At 43.9% G+C, this 22,165-nt stretch overlaps 1 protein-coding gene across 4 annotated transcripts in view; it reads left to right on the forward strand.

The window, feature by feature from the left end:
* znf106a (zinc finger protein 106a) overlaps positions 1 to 22,165 on the forward strand; it is a 131,072-nt gene that overhangs the window by 85,947 nt on the left and 22,960 nt on the right. For all 4 annotated transcript variants that reach the window (XM_073040529.1, XM_073040526.1, XM_073040528.1 and 1 more), the window contains 7 exons: positions 3,759 to 3,828; positions 4,403 to 4,557; positions 7,572 to 7,632; positions 8,461 to 8,802; positions 9,112 to 9,913; positions 10,533 to 10,588; positions 11,233 to 11,378. In XM_073040529.1, coding sequence (XP_072896630.1) covers positions 3,759 to 3,828; positions 4,403 to 4,557; positions 7,572 to 7,632; positions 8,461 to 8,802; positions 9,112 to 9,913; positions 10,533 to 10,588; positions 11,233 to 11,378 — 1,632 coding nt within the window. The remainder of the gene's footprint in view (positions 1 to 3,758; positions 3,829 to 4,402; positions 4,558 to 7,571; positions 7,633 to 8,460; positions 8,803 to 9,111; positions 9,914 to 10,532; positions 10,589 to 11,232; positions 11,379 to 22,165) is intronic.

Raw genomic sequence — 22,165 nt, forward strand, 5'->3', positions numbered from 1 at the left:
AGCCACTGTTGGGAGGCCTGTATACAACTGCCATCAGTGTCCTTTTACCCTTGCAGTCTCATAGAAAGCTTAGAAAACTGACAGCACGATACAGGCCCTTCAGCCCATAAAGCTGTCCTGAACATGTCCTTGCCTTAGAAATTACCTAGAGTCACCCATAGCCCTCTATTTTTCTGAGCTCCTTGTACCTATCCAGGAGTCTCTTAAATGACCTTATCATATCCACCTCCACCACCATTGCTGGCACCCATTCCACGCACTCACTACTCTCTGCGTTTTTAAAAAAAAAACAACAACAGCTTACCCGACATCTCCTCTGTACCTACTTCCAAGCACCTTAAAACTGTGCCCTCTTGTGCTAGCCATTTCAGGCCTGGGAAAAAGCCTCTCACTATCCACATGTTCAATGCCTGTCATCATCTTATACACCTCTATCAGGTCACCTCTCATTCTCCATCGCTCCAAGGAGAAAATGCTGAGTTCACTCAACCTACTCTCATAAGGCATGTCCCCCAATCCAGGCAACGTCCTTGTAAATCTCCTCTGCAACCTTTCTATGGTTTCCACATCCTTCCTGTGGTGAGGCGACTGGAACTGAGCACAGTACTCCAAGTGTGGTCTGACCAGGGTCCTATATAGCTGTAACATTACGTCTTGGCTCCTAAACTCAATCCCATGATTGATGAAGGTCAATACACTGTACGCCTTCTTAACCACAGTAAACACACGAGGATTCAACATCTTCTGAACCTATGTCGCATCTTTCTACTGATTTGATGTCATTCTTTTCCAACAGAGCCATGCCACCCCTCTACCTACCTACCACTCTGATATAACGTGTAACCTTGGACATTCAGCTCCCAACTGCAACCATCCTTCAGCCATGATTCAATGATGGGTCACAACATCATACCTGATAATCTGTAATAGAGCAACAAGATCATCCTCCTTATTTCTTATACTCTGTGCATTGAGATATAACACTTTGAGTGCTGTGTTTGCTATCCTTTTTGATTTTGCATCCCTATTGCACTGATACTCGCCCTACTGGCTGCAATTTTGTCCTATCATCTACCTCCTCTTCCTGACAGTCTGACTGCATGCTATCTTTGCTTTTTTACCATCTGTCCTTTCCTGAGTCCCTTCACCCTGGTTCCTATTTTATGAGTAATGAATGCAGAAAACCAGGTAATTGCAAAGGGTTCACAAACTTTTTCTGGCAACTGTAAATGTCCTCCCATCGACTTCAAGAAAAGCCGCCTCGGGGAGTAAGGAGTGAATGAGCGTTGATGCCCATTCAGTCCTTCCTCCCTGAGGTGGCTTTTCTTGAGAAGAAATGGATGTCATATATCTTTTCCTTCATTGTCTAAGTAGATTTAAACAAATATAATAGTAGTAGGTTTATTTCTTGTAGTAATCCAGGTACTTGTTTGGCAGATGCATTGGGTGACTTTCTGGTAAAGTCAGAGTTGTACAGTGTGGAAATAGGCCTTTTTGCTTGCCATGTCACTGCCGAACATCATGTCCATCTACACAAAAACAGATTTTATTTGTATCTCCTGTACCTAATAAAGTGGCCACCAAGTGTATATCGGTGGTCTTCTGCTCATTCACTTCAAGGTTTGATGCGTTTAGCGATATTCTTCTGCACACCACTGTCGTAACGCGTGGTTATTTAAGTTGCTGTCGGCCTGAACCAGTCTGGCCATTCTCGTCTGATCTCTCATTAACAAGGCATTTTCGCCCACAGAACAGCAGCTCACTGGATCCTTTTTGTTTTTCTGTAAACTGTAGAGACAGTTGTTCATGGAAGTCCCAGGAGATCAGCTGTTCCATGATATTCAAATGACCCCACCTGGCAGGAGCATTCACTCAATGGTCAAATTTACAGTCGGCCTTCCTTATCCGCGGGGGGTTTGGTTCCAAGAACCCCCACGGATACCAATAAACGCGGATGTTCATGAATGGCATAGTATTTGCATATAACCTATGTACATCCTCCAGTATACTTTAAATAATGTCTAAATTATTTATAATACCTAATACAATGTAAATGCTATGTAAATAGTTGTTATACTGTATTGTTTAGGGAATAATGTCAAGAAAAAAAGTCTCCACGAGACACAAGGCGAACAATGCTCAAACAACAAGTGCTGGAGAGAACTTCCGCGTTTTCCCGATCCGCCGTTGGTTGATTCTGCGCATGCGGAACCTGCGGATTAGGAGGGCCAACTGTACTTAAATCACCCTTTCTTCTCCATCCTGAAAAACAATTGAATCTTTTGACCATGTACACGTTTTTACGCATTTAGCTGCTACCACATGATTAGCTGATTAGATATTTGCATTAGTGAGGTGTACAGGTGTGTCTAATTAAGTGGCCTCTGAATGTATGCTGTACATTATTTTATATACATCTGTTGTGTCTTCTTTGCTCCAAGGAAACCCAGCCCAGTTTATCCCATCTCTTTTGATAACACAACCTTTCTAGTGCAGACTACATCATTTTCTGTACCCTCTCTAGTTTGATCACATCCTTCCTTTAATGTGGATATCAGAACTGTACTCTAGTGTGGCCTAAGCAAGAATTTGTACAACTGCAATACAACGTCCCAACTGTTGCATCAGTGCCTTAGCCATTGAAGGTAAGCATGCCATCCCATCTACCTATGTTCCCATTTTCAGGACTCAGGGTCTCATTCAATAACACTCCACAGTGAAAGTGATCAACAAACAGGATTATTGTAAGATCCCAACTGGTTCACCAAAGTCTCTTTTGATGTTCTTGCCCCGTCTGGTCTCTTTTGCCTCCATTCCCACGCTAATGTGATTGACTTTTAACTGCCCACTGAAAGCAATGCTGTTGAAGGTACATGGCTATCTATTTAGGATAAACGGCGATAGACACTAAATGGCCTGGCCAGTGATACTGTCGTCCTGAGGTGTGGTACTGGATCATATCTCTCCTCTCTCACCAGGGTGCCAGAGCCTCTTGCTGTTCCGTTGTTTAGTCAAGTTAAGCACTAATCCAGATAGACTGAAAAGACAGGGTGTCACTATCAGAGGCAAGAGCTGATTTTGCTTGCTCTCCACAATGGTCACTCCTCTCTCCATGGCACTGAGTCTATGAAGACTGCCCCCTCAGCTGTGCTCCAAGCCTGCTAATATGATGGATTGATAAGACTTTGGGCCTACTCCAGGCTCAGTTTGGTTTGGAACATTGTACTCTTCAATTATTTGCTGATTTATGTTTTTCCCCCTTTTCTTGTACATCAGGTATTGGTCTTTTTATTTTTTCTTTAATTAGGTTCTTTCAGGTTTCTTGTTTTGTGGCTACCTGTAAGCAAACATTCTTTGATAATAAATGTATTTGAATGAATGTTTGACTTTGACCAGTTGATTATACTATCTGACTATCATGGGCTTGCAGTTCCCAAGCTGCTTTGTTTTCTTCTTTGAACACGTCAAGTAATCTGCATTCCAGGCCTCAGCAAACCCTGAACCTCTCCTCACTAAATTCCATAGTTTACGGCAAGAGCTGGGATCAAACAGAAACTTTATTTGATAATTTTCTATCTCCTAACTGTTAAATCTGGATTAAGTTCTGCTTACTTGGGTCAAGATTTGAGATGTGAACTTCTAGTTTGTTCATGTTACTTTTAACAATTGTGTTAGTGGTTGAACCAGGTTTCAGATTGCATATGATTAGTGTGTTGATTACTGTTCAGAAATGACTTAGCCTTTCTGTTTTCCTGAAGGATGGCCTGTCTCCAGAACTTCATGGTTTGGAGAGAAATAATAAGAGGAGAAAGATCAAAAGTAAAAGAGGTGAGTAGGCTAATTGTTTGGCCTTATGGATGCCGCAGTTACTGTGCTATCGGATTCTTGAGCACAAGCTAAGACTTTCATCCTATATTTGTACCCCCCCGGCCCCCCTCAGGCCCACTTTCACTACATTTGCTTCTGCTGTGTGAGTTTTGTTAATGGTGAGACACCTCCTTACAGTGAGAGCTTCTCCAGTGTACCCCTCCCTGAACTGCCAAGTCTGCTGTGCTACCTTGAATCATTTTCACTAAACTTCATGCTATTCTCCCTTCTTGACTCCTGTGCTAGATTATATTGTAAATATTGCCCACTTTCAAATTGCTGGGACCCGCATTCAAATCTACCGGCATTGTATAAATCACTCGTTAACCCAAGGCTAGGGAGCTGCTCAGAGTTTCAGTGAAAGAAAGCTAGAAACAATGCAATAGACAGTTACAAAAGAATGAACTGTATGTATTGGAGCTGTTGTACACTCAGTTGCACTGCCTTATGTCCACTGCATACCAGTTTTTGCCTATTAAGCTGTGTTCCATTGTAAGTTATACCAGTGTGCAACATTAAAAGTTTTTGATTGCAGAAAGGAGCCAGCTGGAGCAATTGTTGAGCATTTCACTGCGAGAGGATGAGCTGAATAAAACAAGCCAAGGATTAGATGGAAACTTGCTGCAGGCTCGAGCTGCTCTCCAAGCTGCGTATATTGAGGTTCAGAAGTTGCTGCTGCTTAAACAACAGGTACTTTCAGCACAGGAGTGAAGTGTAGATGCAATAGACTTTTCAAAGTTCGTAGTAAATTTAATATCAAAGTTCATATATGTCATCGTATACAAACCCGAGTTTCATTTTCTTGCTAGCAGACTCAATAAATCCAACAACAGTAATGCTGCTTTCTTGTGACAACATTTCACACAGATGTGATGTGATTTACTTATAATGGGTATAAGTAGAGTGAATGCAAGCAGGCTTTTTCTACTGAGGCTAGGGGAGAAAAAAACCAGAGGACATGGGTTAAGGTTGAAGGAGGAAAAGTATAACATTAGGTTATAATGTTATAACTTAATAATGTTATAACTCTTCACACACAGCGTGGTGGGAGTGTGGAATGAGCTGCCAGATAAAGTGGTAAATGGGAGCTCACTTTTAACATTTAAAAAAAACTAGGACAAATACATGGATGAGAGGTGTATGGAGGGATATGGGCCAGGTGCAGGTCAGTGGGACGAGGCAGAAAAATGGTTCGGCACAGCCAAGAAGGGTCAAAAGGCCTGTTTCTGTGCTGTAATGTTCTATGGTTCTGTGGTTCTATGTGGCCATATCCACTAGGATTTTTTCATTGAAGGGTATAGCTGTTTCCATACCAGAGTATGATGCAACCAGTCAGTGTTCTCTCCACCGCACATCAAAAGATGCTTGTCAGAGTTTTAGATGTCATACTGAATCTTCACAAACTTCCAAGAAAGTTGAGGCACTGCTATGATTCCTTCGAATCAGATCCTCTGAAATTATAACACTGAGAAATTTAAAATTGTTCACCTTCTCCATCTCTGATCACCCAATGAGGACTGGCTCATAAACCTCCAGTTTCCTCCAAATGAAGTCAATAATCAGCTCCTGGGTCTTGCTGACATTGAGTAAGAAGTTGTTATGGCACCACTCAGCCAGATTTTCAAACTCCCGCCTATATGCTGGATTCAGCAAAAAACTGTGGTGTTGTCAGCAAACTTAAATTTGGCATTGGAGCAGGGCTTAGCCTCACAGTCATAAGTGTAAAGTGAGTAGAGCAGAGGGCTAAGCACACAGCCCTCTGGTACACCTGTGCTGTTGGAGAATGTGGAGGAGATTTTGTTGCCAATTCGAACTGAGGTCTGCAAGTGAGGAAATCAAGGATCCAATTGTACAAGGAGGTATTGAGGCCAAGGTCTTGAAAGTTATTGATTAGTTTTGAGGGAATGATGGTGTTAAATGCTGAGTTATCTTCGATAAAAGCGTCCATTCTGATTAATGCTTCTTTGCTGTCCAGATGTTTCAGGGTTGAGTGACGAGCCAATAAAACAGGCTTATAAAGGAGTTTTGTGTTTTCTTGCATGGCCTCTAATACCAAGTCAACGAGCCATGCTCTGCTACTATCTATGTGGGCCTCACATAATTTTGTACACCATTTTATAAGCACTCCACCTCCTCTGCTCTGAGAAACAAACCCAGCCTCTCCTCATAACTGAAAGCTCCATCCAATGCAACATCTTGGTGAATCTCCTCAGCATCCTCTTCATTGCAGACACATCCTTCCTATAGTGTAGCGACCAAAAGTACATGCAGTGCTACATTTGTGACCTAGCCAGATTTTATAAGGTGTATCGTAGCCTCCTGCTCTTGCTTTCTATGTCCTAGCTAATGAAGGCAAGTTTCCTCTGCTTCTTCACCATCTACTTGTGCTGCTACCATTAATGTTCATGATCTGGTACACTGAGGCCCCTCGATCCTAGGACCAAATGGGGTCAACAATTGTGCAGGAAGGCACAGAGTCGACTATACTTCCTTAGAAGGTTGGCGTCATTCAATGTCTGTAGTGAGATGCTGAAGATGTTCTATAGGTCAGTTGTGGAGAGCGCCCTCTTCTTTGTGGTGGCGTGTTGGGGAGGAAGCATTAAGAAGAGGGACGCCTCACGTCTTAATAAGCTGGTAAGGAAGGCGGGCTCTGTCGTGGGCAAAGTACTGGAGAGTTTAACATCGGTAGCTGAGCGAAGGGCGCTGAGTAGGCTACGGTCAATTATGGAAAACTCTGAACATTCTCTACATAGCACCATCCAGAGACAGAGAAGCAGTTTCAGCGACAGGTTACTATCGATGCAATGCTTCTCAGACAGGATGAAGAGGTCAATACTCCCCAATGCCATTAGGCTTTACAATTCAACCGCCAGGACTTAAGAACTTTTTAAAAGCTATTATTAATGCTTTTTGAGATAGTGATTTAGATGCATATCATATTTTTTACTGAGTTAAGTATTGTATGTAACTAGTTTTGCTACAACAAGTGTATGGGACATTGGAAAAAAAAAGTTGAATTTCCCCATGGGGATGAATAAAGTATCTATCTATCTAACAACATTAAATTGTAGCCGCCTTTGCCATGGGATTCAGATCTAGATGCATAGTCATGGTGCATGCCCTAGCCTTGTTTGTCTTACCAAGTGCATCACTTCAGACTTCTCAGGATTAGATTCAATATTCATTGTACTGCTCATTTTATGATATGATTAATATTGGTCAATAAACTGAGACCATCCACCTCCTACTCATACCATTGGTTCACTTGATGGCCAGCAGTAGGCCAGAGGCTCTCTTTTTGTACTGGTGTATTACCTCCTCGACCAATTTCCCTGTCATCTGCAAACTGGATGTATGCACCACCTACTGGTGTATGACTTTGAATGGTAGATTCCCTCTTTGGAGATCCTGTCTTAACAGCTCACCATACCAAGTTACTAATCACTCCTGTAGGTCTGCAAATGAAGTTCAGAATGCTTACAGAGTGACAGTTGTAGAAAGGGAACAAAAGTGGGTGTTACCCAAGGTCTGATAAATGATTTTTTTAAAAACGTCCCCATTCAATTTTAAAGCCTTTTTAATTTCCTTTAATGTAGATATTGTCGAAAGCTGCTAAATGAAATTCTTTAAATTTCCTGCGAGAGCAGCTCTCTGCAAACATTAGCTGTGCTGTAGTCATGCCATCCATTTTGTCTTCCACACAGATCAGCCTGGAAATGAATACACTAAGGACCAAGAGAATAGAAATCCTTCAAGGACTGCAAGGTCTGTTTCAAAGAGTTCGAGCCCAGTTTCCCTTCCCCATTTCAGACAGAGAATCTTCTTAGAATTATGCTGATGCTATCTGTTGTGGTCCTAAGCATTTGAGAAAGAGTGATTTCAGTTGTGGTTTAGTAAGGAGCTGAGTGACTATGAATGCAAATTTCATTCTGGGGGTTGGGAGAGTATTTTGGAGTTTTGGGGGAGGGACTTGTCTGGACAGTAAGAAAGGGCAGGAAATGAAGAGAGTATACAGGAGTATCCCATACGGGGAACATTGCTGCCTGATGTAGTGTGGTATGAGGGGATTCCAAAGAGACAGCTTGTTGTGTGGGAGGGTCTCCTTGTCTGTGATCACCCCATGGGAGCTCCTCAGTCCTTCCTATGTGGGACTGTTACATGGTTTACCATAATCCTTGGTGATCCCTTGTGTAGCCACCACAGAGGTCAAACTTGCCGCCTCTAGTGAAGATAGGCAGCTCCCTTAGAGCATGGCAGCTGATGCCTGCTGTGTCATCTGGAAGGCAGTGCTCCTTGGAAGGGAAACACATTGCTAGTGCACGCCACCTGGGAGGATATCGCATGAACAGATATCATGTGCAGGGTCTGATGGCAGAAGTTGCCTCTTGGGTGTGACTGACCAAACTCCTCAATTGGAAGACTTAGAACCAAAGGTATCCACTAACTCCTTCTGGATTATGCTGTCAAAGGCAGAGGATAATGGTGTTTATAAATGTTACTGTTCTGTGTGTTACTGTGATGGTTAATGTTAGTCATACTAATTGCTGTCAGCTGCATCCTCTTTTTTGCTAACCGAGTCCTGTTGGTCTCCAGATTCCAGCATTCCTTCTGGAGAGCGATTGGTGCAGAGCCCAGTAACAGAAAATGGTGGTCTGCACAGAGGCACATGTGAGCTCAGCTTCCACATGCCCTTCTCATCCTTACTTCACCCACCTTCCTGCTCTGGATCCAGTGCTGACCTACACTCTCCGTTTCAAGCTGTCCCAGGTTTCCAGGTTGCTGCTGAGAATCCCTTGCCTGTGTCCATTAAACAAGAGCCTGTCTCTCCAAAGAGGATAGAGGAAAACATGAAGACGTCTGCAACACTTGCCTTCGCTGGCCAGATGCTGAATGATTGCCATGGTTCAGCCCCTTTCCAAGGAGCCCACTCTAAAGGTATATCTGAGATTTGATCCAGAACCTTTAACATTTCAAAAGTCATTTGTTGTGTCACACAAAGAGTCAGTCAGTGCACTTCTCCTTCTTGAAGGAGTGCCTTAAAATCTGCTTCACCTGCAATAAATTTGCACTGAAAGAGCTGGAACATTTAATAGGCCAAATGAGAGCATGGCATGCTATGGTGATTCTCCAGTTACAGGGACACTGTGTAATGTAGCATAGGAGGTGAAAGTTACTGCTATTAATGCCTCCTCTATCCTTTTTGCTATGTGAGGCTTACATCTATCTCCCATCCTGTTTCTGCAGGTGACGTTACATCAGCTGGGTTCCCCATAATCACACTGCCTTCCTCCCTCCAACATATGACTGAGGGCTTCCCACCACTGGGCCATAGAGAGGAGGCTGTTGTGACGCACCAGACAAGGGATCACAGTGCCAAGTCTGGCACCACCACTCCTGTATCTGACCAGAGGTCAGGAGCTGAGCCTGCAGCACATGAACAAAGAGAATTATTTGCTGTGCCAGAGATCCATGGCTCCCTGCTAATGGACAAGCACCACAGGGGCCCAAGGTTTCTGGGGAGAGAGGATAAGAGTCAGGGAAGTGAACTTCAACAGGAGGTTGAGTCCTCCATAATTCCCTCTGACAGCAAAAGCTCCAAGAAGAAAAAGAAATTCAGGAAGAAAAAGTCTCGAGTGACCCAAGCAGGAGAGAATAGTGACACAGAGCAGGATGCAGAGCTCATCCGACCTCAACGCAAACTGAAGAACAAGAAGGTCACCAAGGCAAAGGTCACAACCTCAACCCATAAAGAGTCAGATGAACCCCTGGTGTTTAGGACCAGAGGCTGTCAGAAAGAGGAGAGCAAGATGCGGAGTGCTTCCACAGACAGTGATTCCTCTGTCGAGCTTCTGGAAGTTAGCAACCCCACCTCAGAAGTGGTTGCTATTGAGTCTTTGGAATCTGGCAATGAGCAGCCTGACAGTCCACCTAAGAGAGAGCGGGCGGCCAGAGCTCAAGGCAGTGCTACTCACCTGAAGGCAGCCTATGATGAGGTGACCTCAACCAGCGAAATAGGGACAAGTTGTGCTGATGTGGCCACCAGAAGGTGAGATGTCCTGCGAAAAATGAACTCCCGTCACACCCAGAGTAGAAGACCATCATCCTCAATGGGTTCAATCTCCCCACCCAATTCACTCCAGCTCACTGGTTATCCATGCCCCTCCAGCATCACTTCTTCCTCCAGCTGTACACTTTGTTGGAGGTGCCACCTTCAGCAGTTATGGCTCAGAGTTGTAGGAACCCCATCCTGTCACTCTCCACTTAACCCTCCCTGTCTCACCTTCCCATCTATGCCCCTCCATCCTCCCTGCCTTAACCCTGCTGTCTTGGCCCCCCTTCTCCATTTCTTCAACCGATCTGTCACTGTCCCTGCTCCTCCTCCTCTTCCCTCTCCGCTCAGTCTCACCCTCTGCACTCTCTGCATTGTGCTTCTGATGTACCACATTTTGTACTCCCCCCCCCCCCCCCACCCCTCAGTTTTCCCGTCCGATTGAAATGGTTCTCTCTGAGCTACAGCAGAGATGTAGGGGTGTTCTCTCTGATGTCTGTAATTGGTGGATGAACAAGATAGGGCAGGCAGTGGGGATAGGTACAGTATTCTGTAACTTGCTGTGACATTAAGTACCTATCGGTTTCATGCAAAAACATTTTTTGTCTTTAAATAGCGTGGCTGAAACTCAAACTCCTATGTCTTCACAGAAGGAATCGAGGAACACATCAGGTATCAACAACTTAGAAACCCGATGTTCGTTCTGTGCACCATGTCTGTCCGTCCTATCCCTATGTGAGCACTCACTGTCTGAGTAACTTCTGATTCATGTGGCCTTAGACAGAAATAAAAGCAGAACTTGGCATTCAGACTCTACCTCCCACTTCCCACCTCCCACCACCCCCCACAACTCCTCACATCACTCCTGGGTAATTGGCCTACTGGCCCTGAGATTGGGAGCTGGGATATACACAGTAATAATCAGTATATTTGGTCCAACACTTAAAAATCTACAGTATATAAACAGTTTACTTTAGTAAATCTGCTGCAGTTGCCATAAGCTGTAAATATCTGATGCCTGGCAGATTCTGTGAATGGATTCCATGCTTTGGAACATAGAATGGATTCTATGTTCTGGTATAACCTGGTCACCTCTCATGCATTGTTCCAAAATTTAGAATTAACCCTTAGGTGTAATTTCCTGCCAGGAATAGCAGCAACATCTGGTTAGTCTACACTTCTAACTGCCCAGGGAAGGGTGGAGCTTGGATTTCCAGGTCAAATCTAGCAGAGCTGCAGCTGGAATGGCCTCAGAAATGGGAAGATTGAGGCTTGGTAATGTGGAGTGTTACTGCTGGTGTGTGCCTCTGTTTTAGAAATGTCCTCTGATGACGGGGGAGAGGAGGATCCAACCGAGGGAGTATTTGAGAGTCACCAAGCAGCTGTAAATGCCATGCAGATACACAGTGGCCAACTCTACACCTGTTCCGCTGATAAAACAGTGCGCGTCTACAGTCTGACGGTGAGGCACTTCTAAAAAGACTTAAGTTTGCTTGTTGGTTTATTTGGAGACTTTGTTTTCTTGAGAGGTTTTTGTTGCTGCTTGTTGTGGGGGGTGATTTGAACAGTTTGGAAGGTTATCCCTGTGAGCCAAAGATGATTAATTTTACTTGTGAGCGAGTTTGGAACCATTACGATGTGCTTGATCAGTTTGAGGAAGTAGCTGTACCCTGTACCCATTCCATTAATGGGCCCCATCCAGTACTTTAAAGCACCAGCTCATTCCTTCCTCCCACAGTGGCTTGCTGGCTTCATACTCTTGTTGTTTAACTTGTTCTTCCGTGGAAAACCCCTTTACCTTTCTCGTGGTTCCACTAACTGTGCATCTTCAACAACCTTTATCATCTGTGTTGTGTTTCTTGAATTACAGTCAAACAGCACAGTAACAGGCTGCTCAGTGCTTGCCTAGACACTTAAGTGTTGAGTGGAATATCAGTAGGCATAGGTTTTTGGTAAGGAGAGGTCAGTCTAAAAGAGATACAGTATTTGGGCAAGCATTTTTACACAATGTGGATGCAGATCTGATAGTAGCACTTAAGAAGCATTTATACAGGCACATGAAAAGGCAGGATATAGACCATTTGCAGATAGATGGAATTAATTTAATTTGGCATTGTGGTTGGCACAGACATAGTTCCTATGCTGAGTTATTCTGTGTTATTGACCCAGCCTCCACCACCCTCTCAAACATTGTGTTCCAGCTTCCAACCACCCTCTGGGTTAAATAATTCTTCCTCAGATTTCCTGTTCACCTTATATGTCTATCTGCAAGGCAGAAAGTTTCTGTCCCAGAAGGTGTACCTGGTCGAGTACTGAAGACATGTCCTAATCAACTGGCCGTCTGAGGTACCTACCTACTTTGAAGCAGACATCAATTGTCCTGGTGCCCAGGAAAACTGTGGTAGCCTGGTTCAATGTCTGTTGTCTAGTTGCACTTACATCCACCATGATGAAGTGCTTTGGGAGGCTGGTTGTGTGGCATATCAATTCCTGCCTGAGGAGTGACCTGGATCCATAACTGTTTGCTTACTGTTGCAACAAGTGCCATTTCACTGGCTCTGCACTCTGCTCCGGAATGCCTGGACAATGAAGGTGCATATATCAGGATGCTCTTCATCGGCTACAGCTCAGCATTCAACACTACTATCTCCACAAAACTCATCAATAAGTTCCAACGTCTTGGCATCAGTCCCTCCCTGTGTAACCAGATCCTTGATTTCTTCACTGGCGGTTCCCAGTTAGTTTGGATTGACAACATCCCCTCCACACTTACCATTAGCACAGGTTAACCATGAGGCTATGTGCTAAGCCCCTGCTCTACATGTTCTATACTTGTGATTGTGTTGCTAAATACAGCTCCATTGCCTTATTTAAGTTTGCTGATGACACCACTGGTTGTTGGCCAAATCAAAGGTGGTGATGAATTGGCAAATAGGAGGGAGATTGAAAATCTGGTTGAGTGGTGCCACAACAACCATTCATTCAATGGCAGCAAAGACATGATTATTAACTACGGGAGGAAGAAGCCAGACGGCCATGAGCCAGTCCTCATCAGGGGAATGGAGATGGGGAGGGTCAGTAACTTTAAATACCTTTCATTAATACATTAGTGCATCTGCCCTGGGACCAACAAATAAGTGTCATCACAAAAAAGGCATGATGGCACCTCTACTTTCTTAGAAGTTTGTATCTACAGAGGTTTGTCAAAGATTTGGTAACATGTCAAATCTACACATAGTGAAGAATATCCTGACTGGCTGCATCATGGACTGGTACGAAACACCAATGGGCAAGGAAGGAAAAGCCTACAGAAAGTGGTGGACAGAGCTCAGTCCATTACAAGGAAAGCCCTCTCCAACATGGAGTACTGCCACAAAAAAGCAATATCCATCATCAAAGACTCCCACCATCCAGACCATATCCTCTTCCTACTGCCATCAGGTAGGAGTTACAGAAGCCTTGGGTCCACACCGTCTTTGTTATCCTATAACCATCATGCTCTTGACTTGGCATGGATAAATTCAACAATCACTACTCTGAACTGATTCTATGCCCTACAGACTCACTTTAAAGGGCTCTTTACAACTCATGCTTTCAGCATTATTTTTCATTTGCAGTCTCTTTTTATATACAGGTTTTCATAAAGTCTCATGTATTTCTTTTTACTGTAAATGCCGACAAGAAAAATGAATCAGAATCAGGTTTATTATCACCAGCATGTGACGTGAAATTTGTTAACCACAGCAGCAGTTCAATGAAATACATAATCTAGCAGAGAGAGAGAAAATAAATAAATAAATAAAACATAATAAATAAACAAGTAAATCAATTACATATATTGAATAGATTATAAAATGTGCAAAAACAGAAATACTGTATATTCTAAAAAGTGAGGTAGTGTCCAAAGCTTCAAAGTCCATTCAGGAATCGGATGGCAGAGGTGAAGAAGCTGTTCCTGAATTGCTGAGTGTGTGTCTTCAGGCTTCTGTATCTCCTACCTGATGGTAACAGTGAGAAAAGGGCATGCCCTGAGTGCTGGAGGTCTTTAATAATGGACGTTGCCTTTCTGAGACACCACTCCCTAAAGATGTCCTTGGTACTTTGTAGGCTAGTGCCCAAGATGGAGCTGACTAGAGTTACAGCCTTCTGCAGCTTCTTTGGGTCCTGTGCAGTAGCCCCTCCAGTGATGCAGTCTGTCAGAATGCTCTCCGCGGTACAACTATAGTTTTTTAGTGTATTTGTTGACATGCCAAATTGCTTCCTGATGGCAGCAGTGGGATGTGAGCATGGCCTGGGTGGTGAAGATCTTAGATGACGGATGACAGAATCTCTATGTAGTGCATAATAATATGTATATTAATAAATTTACTTTACTACTTAAAAACCTATGATTTGGGAAAAGATTCCTACTGTCTGTGCTATCTGTGCCCCTCACTATTTTTAAAAACATCATTCAAGCAACCCTTTGCCTCTTCCAATCCAAGGAAAGTTTGGGGCACCAGCATAGTATAATGGTTTGCGCAACACTATTGCAACTCGAGTGTTGGAGTTCGGAGTTTTAGTCTGGCACTGTCTATAAGGAGTTTTGTATGTCTTCTGGGTGTTCCTGTTTCCTCCCAAAGTCCAAAGACATGCTGGTTAGTGGATCATTGTAAATCAAAGTTCAAAGTAAAATTTATTATCAGATTACAAACATGTTACTCCTTGAGGTTCTCTTTCCTGCTGACATGCTCAGCAAATCTATAGAATAGCAAATATAACTAGACCAATGAAAGATCAACTAGAGTGCAGAAGACAACAAACTGTGCAAATGCAAATATAAATAAATAGCAATAAATAATGAGAGCATGTAATTACAAGATAAAGAGTCCTTAGAGTGAGACCATCAGTTGTGGAAACACCAGACATAGAATGAGTGTAGAGCCTGATGGTTGATGGTAATAGCTGTTCTTGAACCTGGTGGTGTGAGTCCTGAGGCACTTGTATTTTCTACCTGATGGCAGCAGTGGGAAGTGTGCATGGCCTGAGTGGTGAAGATCTTTGATGATGGATGCTGCTTTCCTACAACATTGTTTCATGTAGATATGCTCAATGGTTTACCCGTGATGTACTGGGCTGAATCCACTACCTTTTGTAGGATTTTCCACTCAGAGGCATTGATGTTCTCATAACAGGTCATAATGCAGTCAGTAAGCTTTCCACCACACATTTATAGAAGCTTGCCAAGGTTTTTGATGACATGCTGAATCTCCGCAGACTCCTAAGGAAGTACAGGTGCTGTTGTGCTTTTTTGCAATTATATTTATATGATGGATCCTCTGAGATATTGACACCCAGGAATTTAAAGTTACTGACCCTCTCCACCTCTGATGGGGACTGGCTCATGGATCTCTGATTTCCCTTTCCTAAAGTCTACAATCAGTTCCTTGGTCTTGCTGACGTTCTAGTTATGACACCACTCAGCCAAATTTTCAGTCTCTCTCCTGTATGCTGATTCATCACCCCCTTTGATACAGCTCACAATAGGTGTGTCATCAGCAAACTTGTATATGGTGTTGGAGCTGTACTTAGCCACACAGTCATAGATGCAAAGTGAGTAGAGCAGGGGGCTAAACACTCATCCCTGTGGTGCACCGGTGCTGATGGAAATTGTGGAGAAGATGATTTTGCCAGTCCAAACTGACTGGGGTCTAGAAGTGAGAAAATTCAGGACCCAATTGTACTAGGGGGTATTGAGGCCCAGGTCTTGGAGTTTACTGATTAATTTTGAAGGAAGATGGTAATAAATGCTGAGCTGTAATTCATAGGGAGCATCCTGATGTCTGCATCTTTGCTGTCCAGATGTTCCAGAGTTGTGTGAAGAGCCAATGAGATAGCTTCTGCTGTGGACCTGTTGCTCCGGTGGGTGAATTGGAGCGGATCCAAGTCACCACTCAGGAGCTGTTATGTTTCAACACCAGTCTCTCAAAACACTTCATCACTGTGGTTGTAAGTGCCACTTGGTGATAATCATAAAGATAGGTTACCATGTTCTTCTTAGGCACTGGTATGATTGAAGCTTGCTTGAAGCAGGTGGTAACATAGAATAGTACAGCACAGTACAGGCCCTTCAGCCCACAATGTTGTGCTGATCCTTAAACCCTGCCTCCCACCTTAAATTCCTCCATATACCTGTCTAGTAGTCTCTTAAATTTCACTAGTGTATCTGCTTTCCACACACCAACCACTCTCTGAGTAAAAACCCTTCCTCTAAAATCCCCTGTTCCCACCCCTTACCTTAAAGCCATGTCCTCTTGTATTGAGCAGGGTGCCCTGGGGAAGAGGCACTGGCTGTCCACTATCTGTTCCTCTTAATATCTTGTATACCTCTATTATGTTTCCTCTCATCCTTCTTCTCTCCAAAGAGTAAAACCCTAGCTCCCTAAATCTCTGATCATAATGCATACTCTGTAAACCAGGCAGCATCCTGGTAAGTCTCCCCTGTACCCTTTCCAATGCTTCCACATCCTTCCTATAGTGAGGCGACTAGAACTGGACACAGTACTCCAAACCAGAGTTTTATAGAGCTGCATCATTACCTCACGACTCTTAAACTCTATCCCTTGACTTATGAAAGCTAACACCCCATAAGCTTTCTTAACTACCCTATCTACCTGTGAGGCAACTTTCAGGGATCTGTGGACATGTACCCCCAGATCCCTCTGCTCCTCCACACTACCAAGTAACCTGCCATTTACTTTGTATTCTGCCTTGGAGTTTGTCCTTCCAAAGTGTATCACCTCACACTTCTCCGGGTTGAACTCCATCTGCCACTTCTCAGCCCACTTCTGCATCCTGTCAATGTCCCTCTGCAATCTTCGACAATCCTCTACACTATCCACAACACTACCAACCTTTGTGTTGTCTGCAAACTTGCCAACCCACCCTTCTACCCCCACATCCAGATCATTAATAAAAATCACAAAAAGTAGGAAATCCAGAACCGATCCTTGTGGGATACTACTAGTCACAACCCTCCGATCCAAATGTACTTCCTTCACCACGACCCTCTGCTTTCTGCAGGCAAGCCAATTCTGAATCCACCTGGCCAAACTTCTCTGGATCCCATGCCTTCTTTTTTTCCCCTCCTTTTTTCTATATATAATTTTTTTTTTCATTTTTATATATTACAATTAGTTTTTTTTCTTCAGCTCTATTAATTGTATACATATTGTTGAAGTTTTGTATTATTCTATAGTTGTAGAAGATTATGTATTAATAAAAAGATCCTAAGAATGAAAAATGAAAAGTGAAATGCCTTACTAAAATCCATGTAGGTCACATCCGCTGCACTACCCTCATCTATATGCCTGGTCACCTCCTCAAAGAACTCTATCAGGCTTGTTAGACACGATCTGCCCTTCACAAAGCCATGCTGACTGTCCCTGATCAGACCATGATTCTCTAAATGCCCATAGATCCTATCTCTAAGAATCTTTTCCAACAGTTTTCCCACCACAGACATAAGGCTCACTGGTCTATAATTACCCAGACTATCCCTACTACCGGTTTTGAACAAGGGGACAACATTCACCTCCCTCCAATCATCCGGTACCATTCCCGTGGACAAAGAGGACATAAAGATCCTAGTCAGAGGCTCAGTAATCTCTTCCCTCGCTTCATGGAGCAGCCTGGGGAATATTCCGTTAGGCCCCAGGGACTTATCCGTCCTAATGTATTTTAACAACTCCAACACCTCCTTTCCCTTAATATTAACATGCTCCAGAACATCAACCTCACTCATATTGTCTTCACTGTCATCAAGTTCCCTCTCATTGGTGAATACCAAAGAGAAGTATTCATTGAGGACCTCGCTCCAAGCACATCTTCCCACCTTTATACAACCATAGAACATTACAGCACAAAAACAGGCCTTTTGGCCTTTCTTGGCTGTGCGGAACCATTTTTCTGCCTAGTCCCACAGACCCGCACCTGGCTCATATCCCTCCAAACCCCTCTCATCCATGTACTTGTCCAAGTTTTTCTTAAATGTTAAAAGTGAGCCCGCATTTACAACTTCACCTGGCAGCTCACTCCATACTCCCACCACTCTCTGTGTGAAGAAGCCCCCCCCATGTTCCTTTTAAACTTTCCCCCTTCACCCTTAACCTATGTCCTCTGGTTTTTTTCTCCCCTAACCTCAGTGGAAAAAGCGTACTTGCGTTCACTCTATCTATACCCATCATAATTTTATATACCTCCTTCAAATCTCCCCTCATTCTTCGATGCTCCAGGGAATAAAGTCCTAATCTATTCAACCTTTCTCTGTAACTCAGTTTATCTCTAATCAGTCCTACCTTTGCTCTTGTCATCCTTTTGTTCTTCACATAATTGAAGAATGCCTTGGGGTTTTCCTTTACCCTACTCGCCAAGGCCTTCTCATGCCCCCTTCTTGCTCTCCTTAGCCCCTTCTTAAGCTCTTTTCTTGTTACCCTATATTCCTCAATAGATCCATCTGATCCTTGCTTCCTAAACCTCATGTATGCTGCCTTCTTCCACCTGACTAGATTTTCCACCTCACTTGTCACCCATGGTTCCTTCTTCCTACCATTCTTTATCATCCTCACCGGGACAAATTTATCCCTAACATCCTGCAAGAGATCCCTAAACATTGACCACATGTCTATAGTACGTTTCCCTGCAAAAACATCATTCCAGTTCACACCCGCAAGCTCTAGCCTTATAGCCTCATAATTTGCCCTTTCCCAATTTAAAAATTTTCCTGTCCTCTCTGATTCTATCCTTTTCCATGGTAATGCTAAAGGCCGGGGAGTGGTGGTCACTGACTCGCAGCTGCTCACCCACTGAGAGATGTGTGACCTGATGTTCGTTACCTAATATTAGATCTAGTATGGCATTCCCCCTAGTCGGCCTGTCAACATACTGTGATAGGAATCTCCTGGACACACTTAACAAACTCTGCCCTGTCTAAACCATTGGATCTAATCAGGTGCCAATCAATATTAGGGAAGTTAAAATCACCCATGAAAAGAACCCTGTTATTTTTGCACCTTTCCAAAATCTGCCTCCCAATCTGCTCCTCAGTATCTCTGCTGCTACCAGGGGGCCTAAAGAATGCTCCCATTAGAGTAACTGCTCCCTTCCTGATACTGACTTCCACCCATACTGACTCAAAAGAGGATCCTGCTATATTACCCACCCTTTCTGTAGCTGTAATAGTATCCCTGACCAGTAATGCCACCCCTCCTTCCCTTTCCCCCCTCTCTATCCCGTTTTGCTTCTCTACTTTTTGCGAAGGCTGAGGAAAGTCCATCTCCCACCACCCCATCCTCATCACATTCTACAGGGGTTGTATTGAGAGCATCCTGAGCAGGTGCATCACTGCCTGGTTCGGAAATTGCACCATCTCAGATCGCAAAACCCTGCAGCGGATAGTGAGGTCAGCTGAGAAGATCATCGGGGTCTCTCTTCCCGCCATCACGGACATTTACACTACACCTGCAAAGGAAACAGCATTATGAAGGGCCCCATGCACCCCTCATACAATCTCTTCTCCCTCCTGCCGTCTGGGAAAAGGCTCTGAAGCATTCGGGCTCTCACGACCAGACTATGTAACAGTTTCTTCCCCCAAGCTATCAGACTCCTCAATACCTGAAGCCTGGACTGACACCTTGCCCTATTGTCCTGTTTTATTATTGTAATGCCTGCACTGTTTTTGTGCACTTTATGCAGTCCAGTGTAGCTTTCTCTGTGTTTTTTTTTATTATGTAGTTCAGTCTAGTTTTTTGTACTGTGTCCTGTAACACCATGGTCCTGAAAAGCATTGTCTCATTTTTACTATGCACTGTACCAGCAGTTATGGTTGAAATGACAATAAAAGTTGACTTGACTTGACTTTTAAAGCACTGAAATCCAGGAATATTGAGAATCCATTCCTGCCCTGGTGCCAGCCAAGTCTCTGTAATGGCCACTACATCATCATCCCATGTATGTATCCAAGCTCTCAGTTCATCACCTTTGTTCCTGATGCTTCTTGCATTGAAGTACGCACACTTTAGCCCTTCTACCTTACTACCTTTACACATTTTATTCTGCTTCTCTTTCCTCAAAGCCTCTCTATTTGTTAGATCTGGCCTTACTCCATGCACTTCTTTCACTGCTCTATCGCTCCGGATCCCATCCCCCTTGCAGATTAGTTTAAATCCTCGAGTTCAGGTGCAACCCATCCAATCTGTACAGGTCCCACCTTCCCCAGAAGAGATCCCAATGATCCAAAAATCTAAAACTCTGCCCCTTGCACCAACTCCTCAGCCACACATTCAACTGCCATCTTCTCCAATTCTTACCATCACTATCAAGTAGCATTGGCAGCAATCCTGAGAATGCCACCCTTGAGGTCCTGTTCTTCAGCCTTCCGCCTAGTTCCTGAAACTCACACTTCAGGTCTTCATCCTTCTTCCTGCCTATGTCATTGGTACCACCATGTATCAAAACTTCTGGTTGCTTTCCCTCTCGTACCAGGATGTTGTGCACCCGGTCAGAGGCATCCCGGACCCTGGCACCCAGGAGGCAACAAACCATGTGGGTGTCCTTCTCGGACCCAAAAAAATCTCCTGTCTGCTCCCCTGACTGTAGAGTCTTCAATGATGACAGCTCTCCTCTTCTCCATCCCACCCTTCTGCATCACAGAGTCAGACTCAGTGCTGGAGGCCCTGCCATCGTAGCTCACCCCAGGTCGGTCGTCCCTGCCAACAGTATCCAGGACGATATACTTATTATTTAGGAGAATGGCTACAGGGGTGGTCTGTACTACCTGTCTACTCACCTTCACTCTCCCCCTCTCGACTGTCACCCAACGACCTGCTTCCGGCAGCCTAGGTGTGACTACCTCCCTATAGCTCTCATCTGTGACTGCTTCATTCTCCCTTAATGAGTTGTAGGTCATCCAGCTGCTGCTCCAGATTCCTTACACGGTCTTTCATATCACCCAGCCACATGCACTTCTGGCAGATGTGACTCTGCAGGAGAGGGGAGTTCCCCCAAGACTGCCACACACTGCCGAAGCGAGAGGTTAAAGATATGCCAGTTGATCAACGCAGGTCTTAAGTACTTGGCCAGGTATTCCATTTGGACCAGATGCTTTCTTTGAATTCACCCTCTTGCACAGAGCTCGCGCATCATTGTCGGATACTAAGACTAATGGATCGTTGGGAGGTGTGGGGGTGTGCATTGGTTCTTCCCTGTTCTGGTGTCAAAGCGAGCATAGAAGGCTTAGAGCTCATTTGGAAGCAAAGCTCGTCTGTCCCCTAATTTGCTAGATTTAACTTTCGAGCAGTCCTTGGTGATTCCACTCTAATCCGGAATCTGCATCTCATAGCATTCTTGATTTCCAGACTTGAATTCTGCTGATCTGGCTCTCAGCAAATTCTGGATTTCATGGTTCAACGAGCAGTCCAGCTCATTGGGCTGGATGGGCCTGTTCTGTGCTGTATCTTTAGATGAATAAAATAAAAAGCAAAACCCAGCCTATCCATTCTCTATTCTTGACTGAAATGTTGCATCCCAGGCACCATCCTGTTCAATCTCCTCAGAGTCCTCTCCAATATATTTATTCTCTTTAAAAATCTTCAAGAAAATTCATGCCCACCATTTCAATTTTTTAAAATATTTTTTATTCTTTTTTTCTAGAAAAATTACAGCACATCCACAAAAACCACGACCTTTAACAAAATCAAATTAAATATGAACAGCAAAAAGGCAAAAGTAAACATACACAGCAGAGGTGCACCGCACCAAAAAACCTCAGTCTTCACCCCTTAAGAAAGTCCAATACAGGAGCCCATATCCTTTCAAAGATGTCCCCTCTGTCCTCATTACATAGTCTCAATCTCTCTGTAAAGTATTTGCCGGTTCTCTCAGCCACAGATAGTACATAGGCACAGAGTCCATTTTCCACATTTGCAGGATTAACTTCTTAGCGATCATCATTCCAAACAATACAGCCATTTTTTCATACTTATTGGCTGAAGATAGGGAGCTTGTTGCTCCAAGGATGGCTATGAGTGGGTCTGGTTCCCACTGCTTTCCATAAGCCTCAGAGAAACAGTGAAAAATACTTTTCCAGTATTAATAAAGCTTACAACATGACCAGAATGAATGTGACAAGTTACTGTTCTCGGATTTACATCTATTACAAACTGATGAAACATCAGGGTAGAAGCTGTGCAACTTTTCTTTGGAATAATGGAG

The sequence above is a fragment of the Hemitrygon akajei genome, chromosome 3 (genome assembly GCF_048418815.1).
Source record: "Hemitrygon akajei chromosome 3, sHemAka1.3, whole genome shotgun sequence".
NCBI lineage: Eukaryota > Metazoa > Chordata > Chondrichthyes > Myliobatiformes > Dasyatidae > Hemitrygon > Hemitrygon akajei.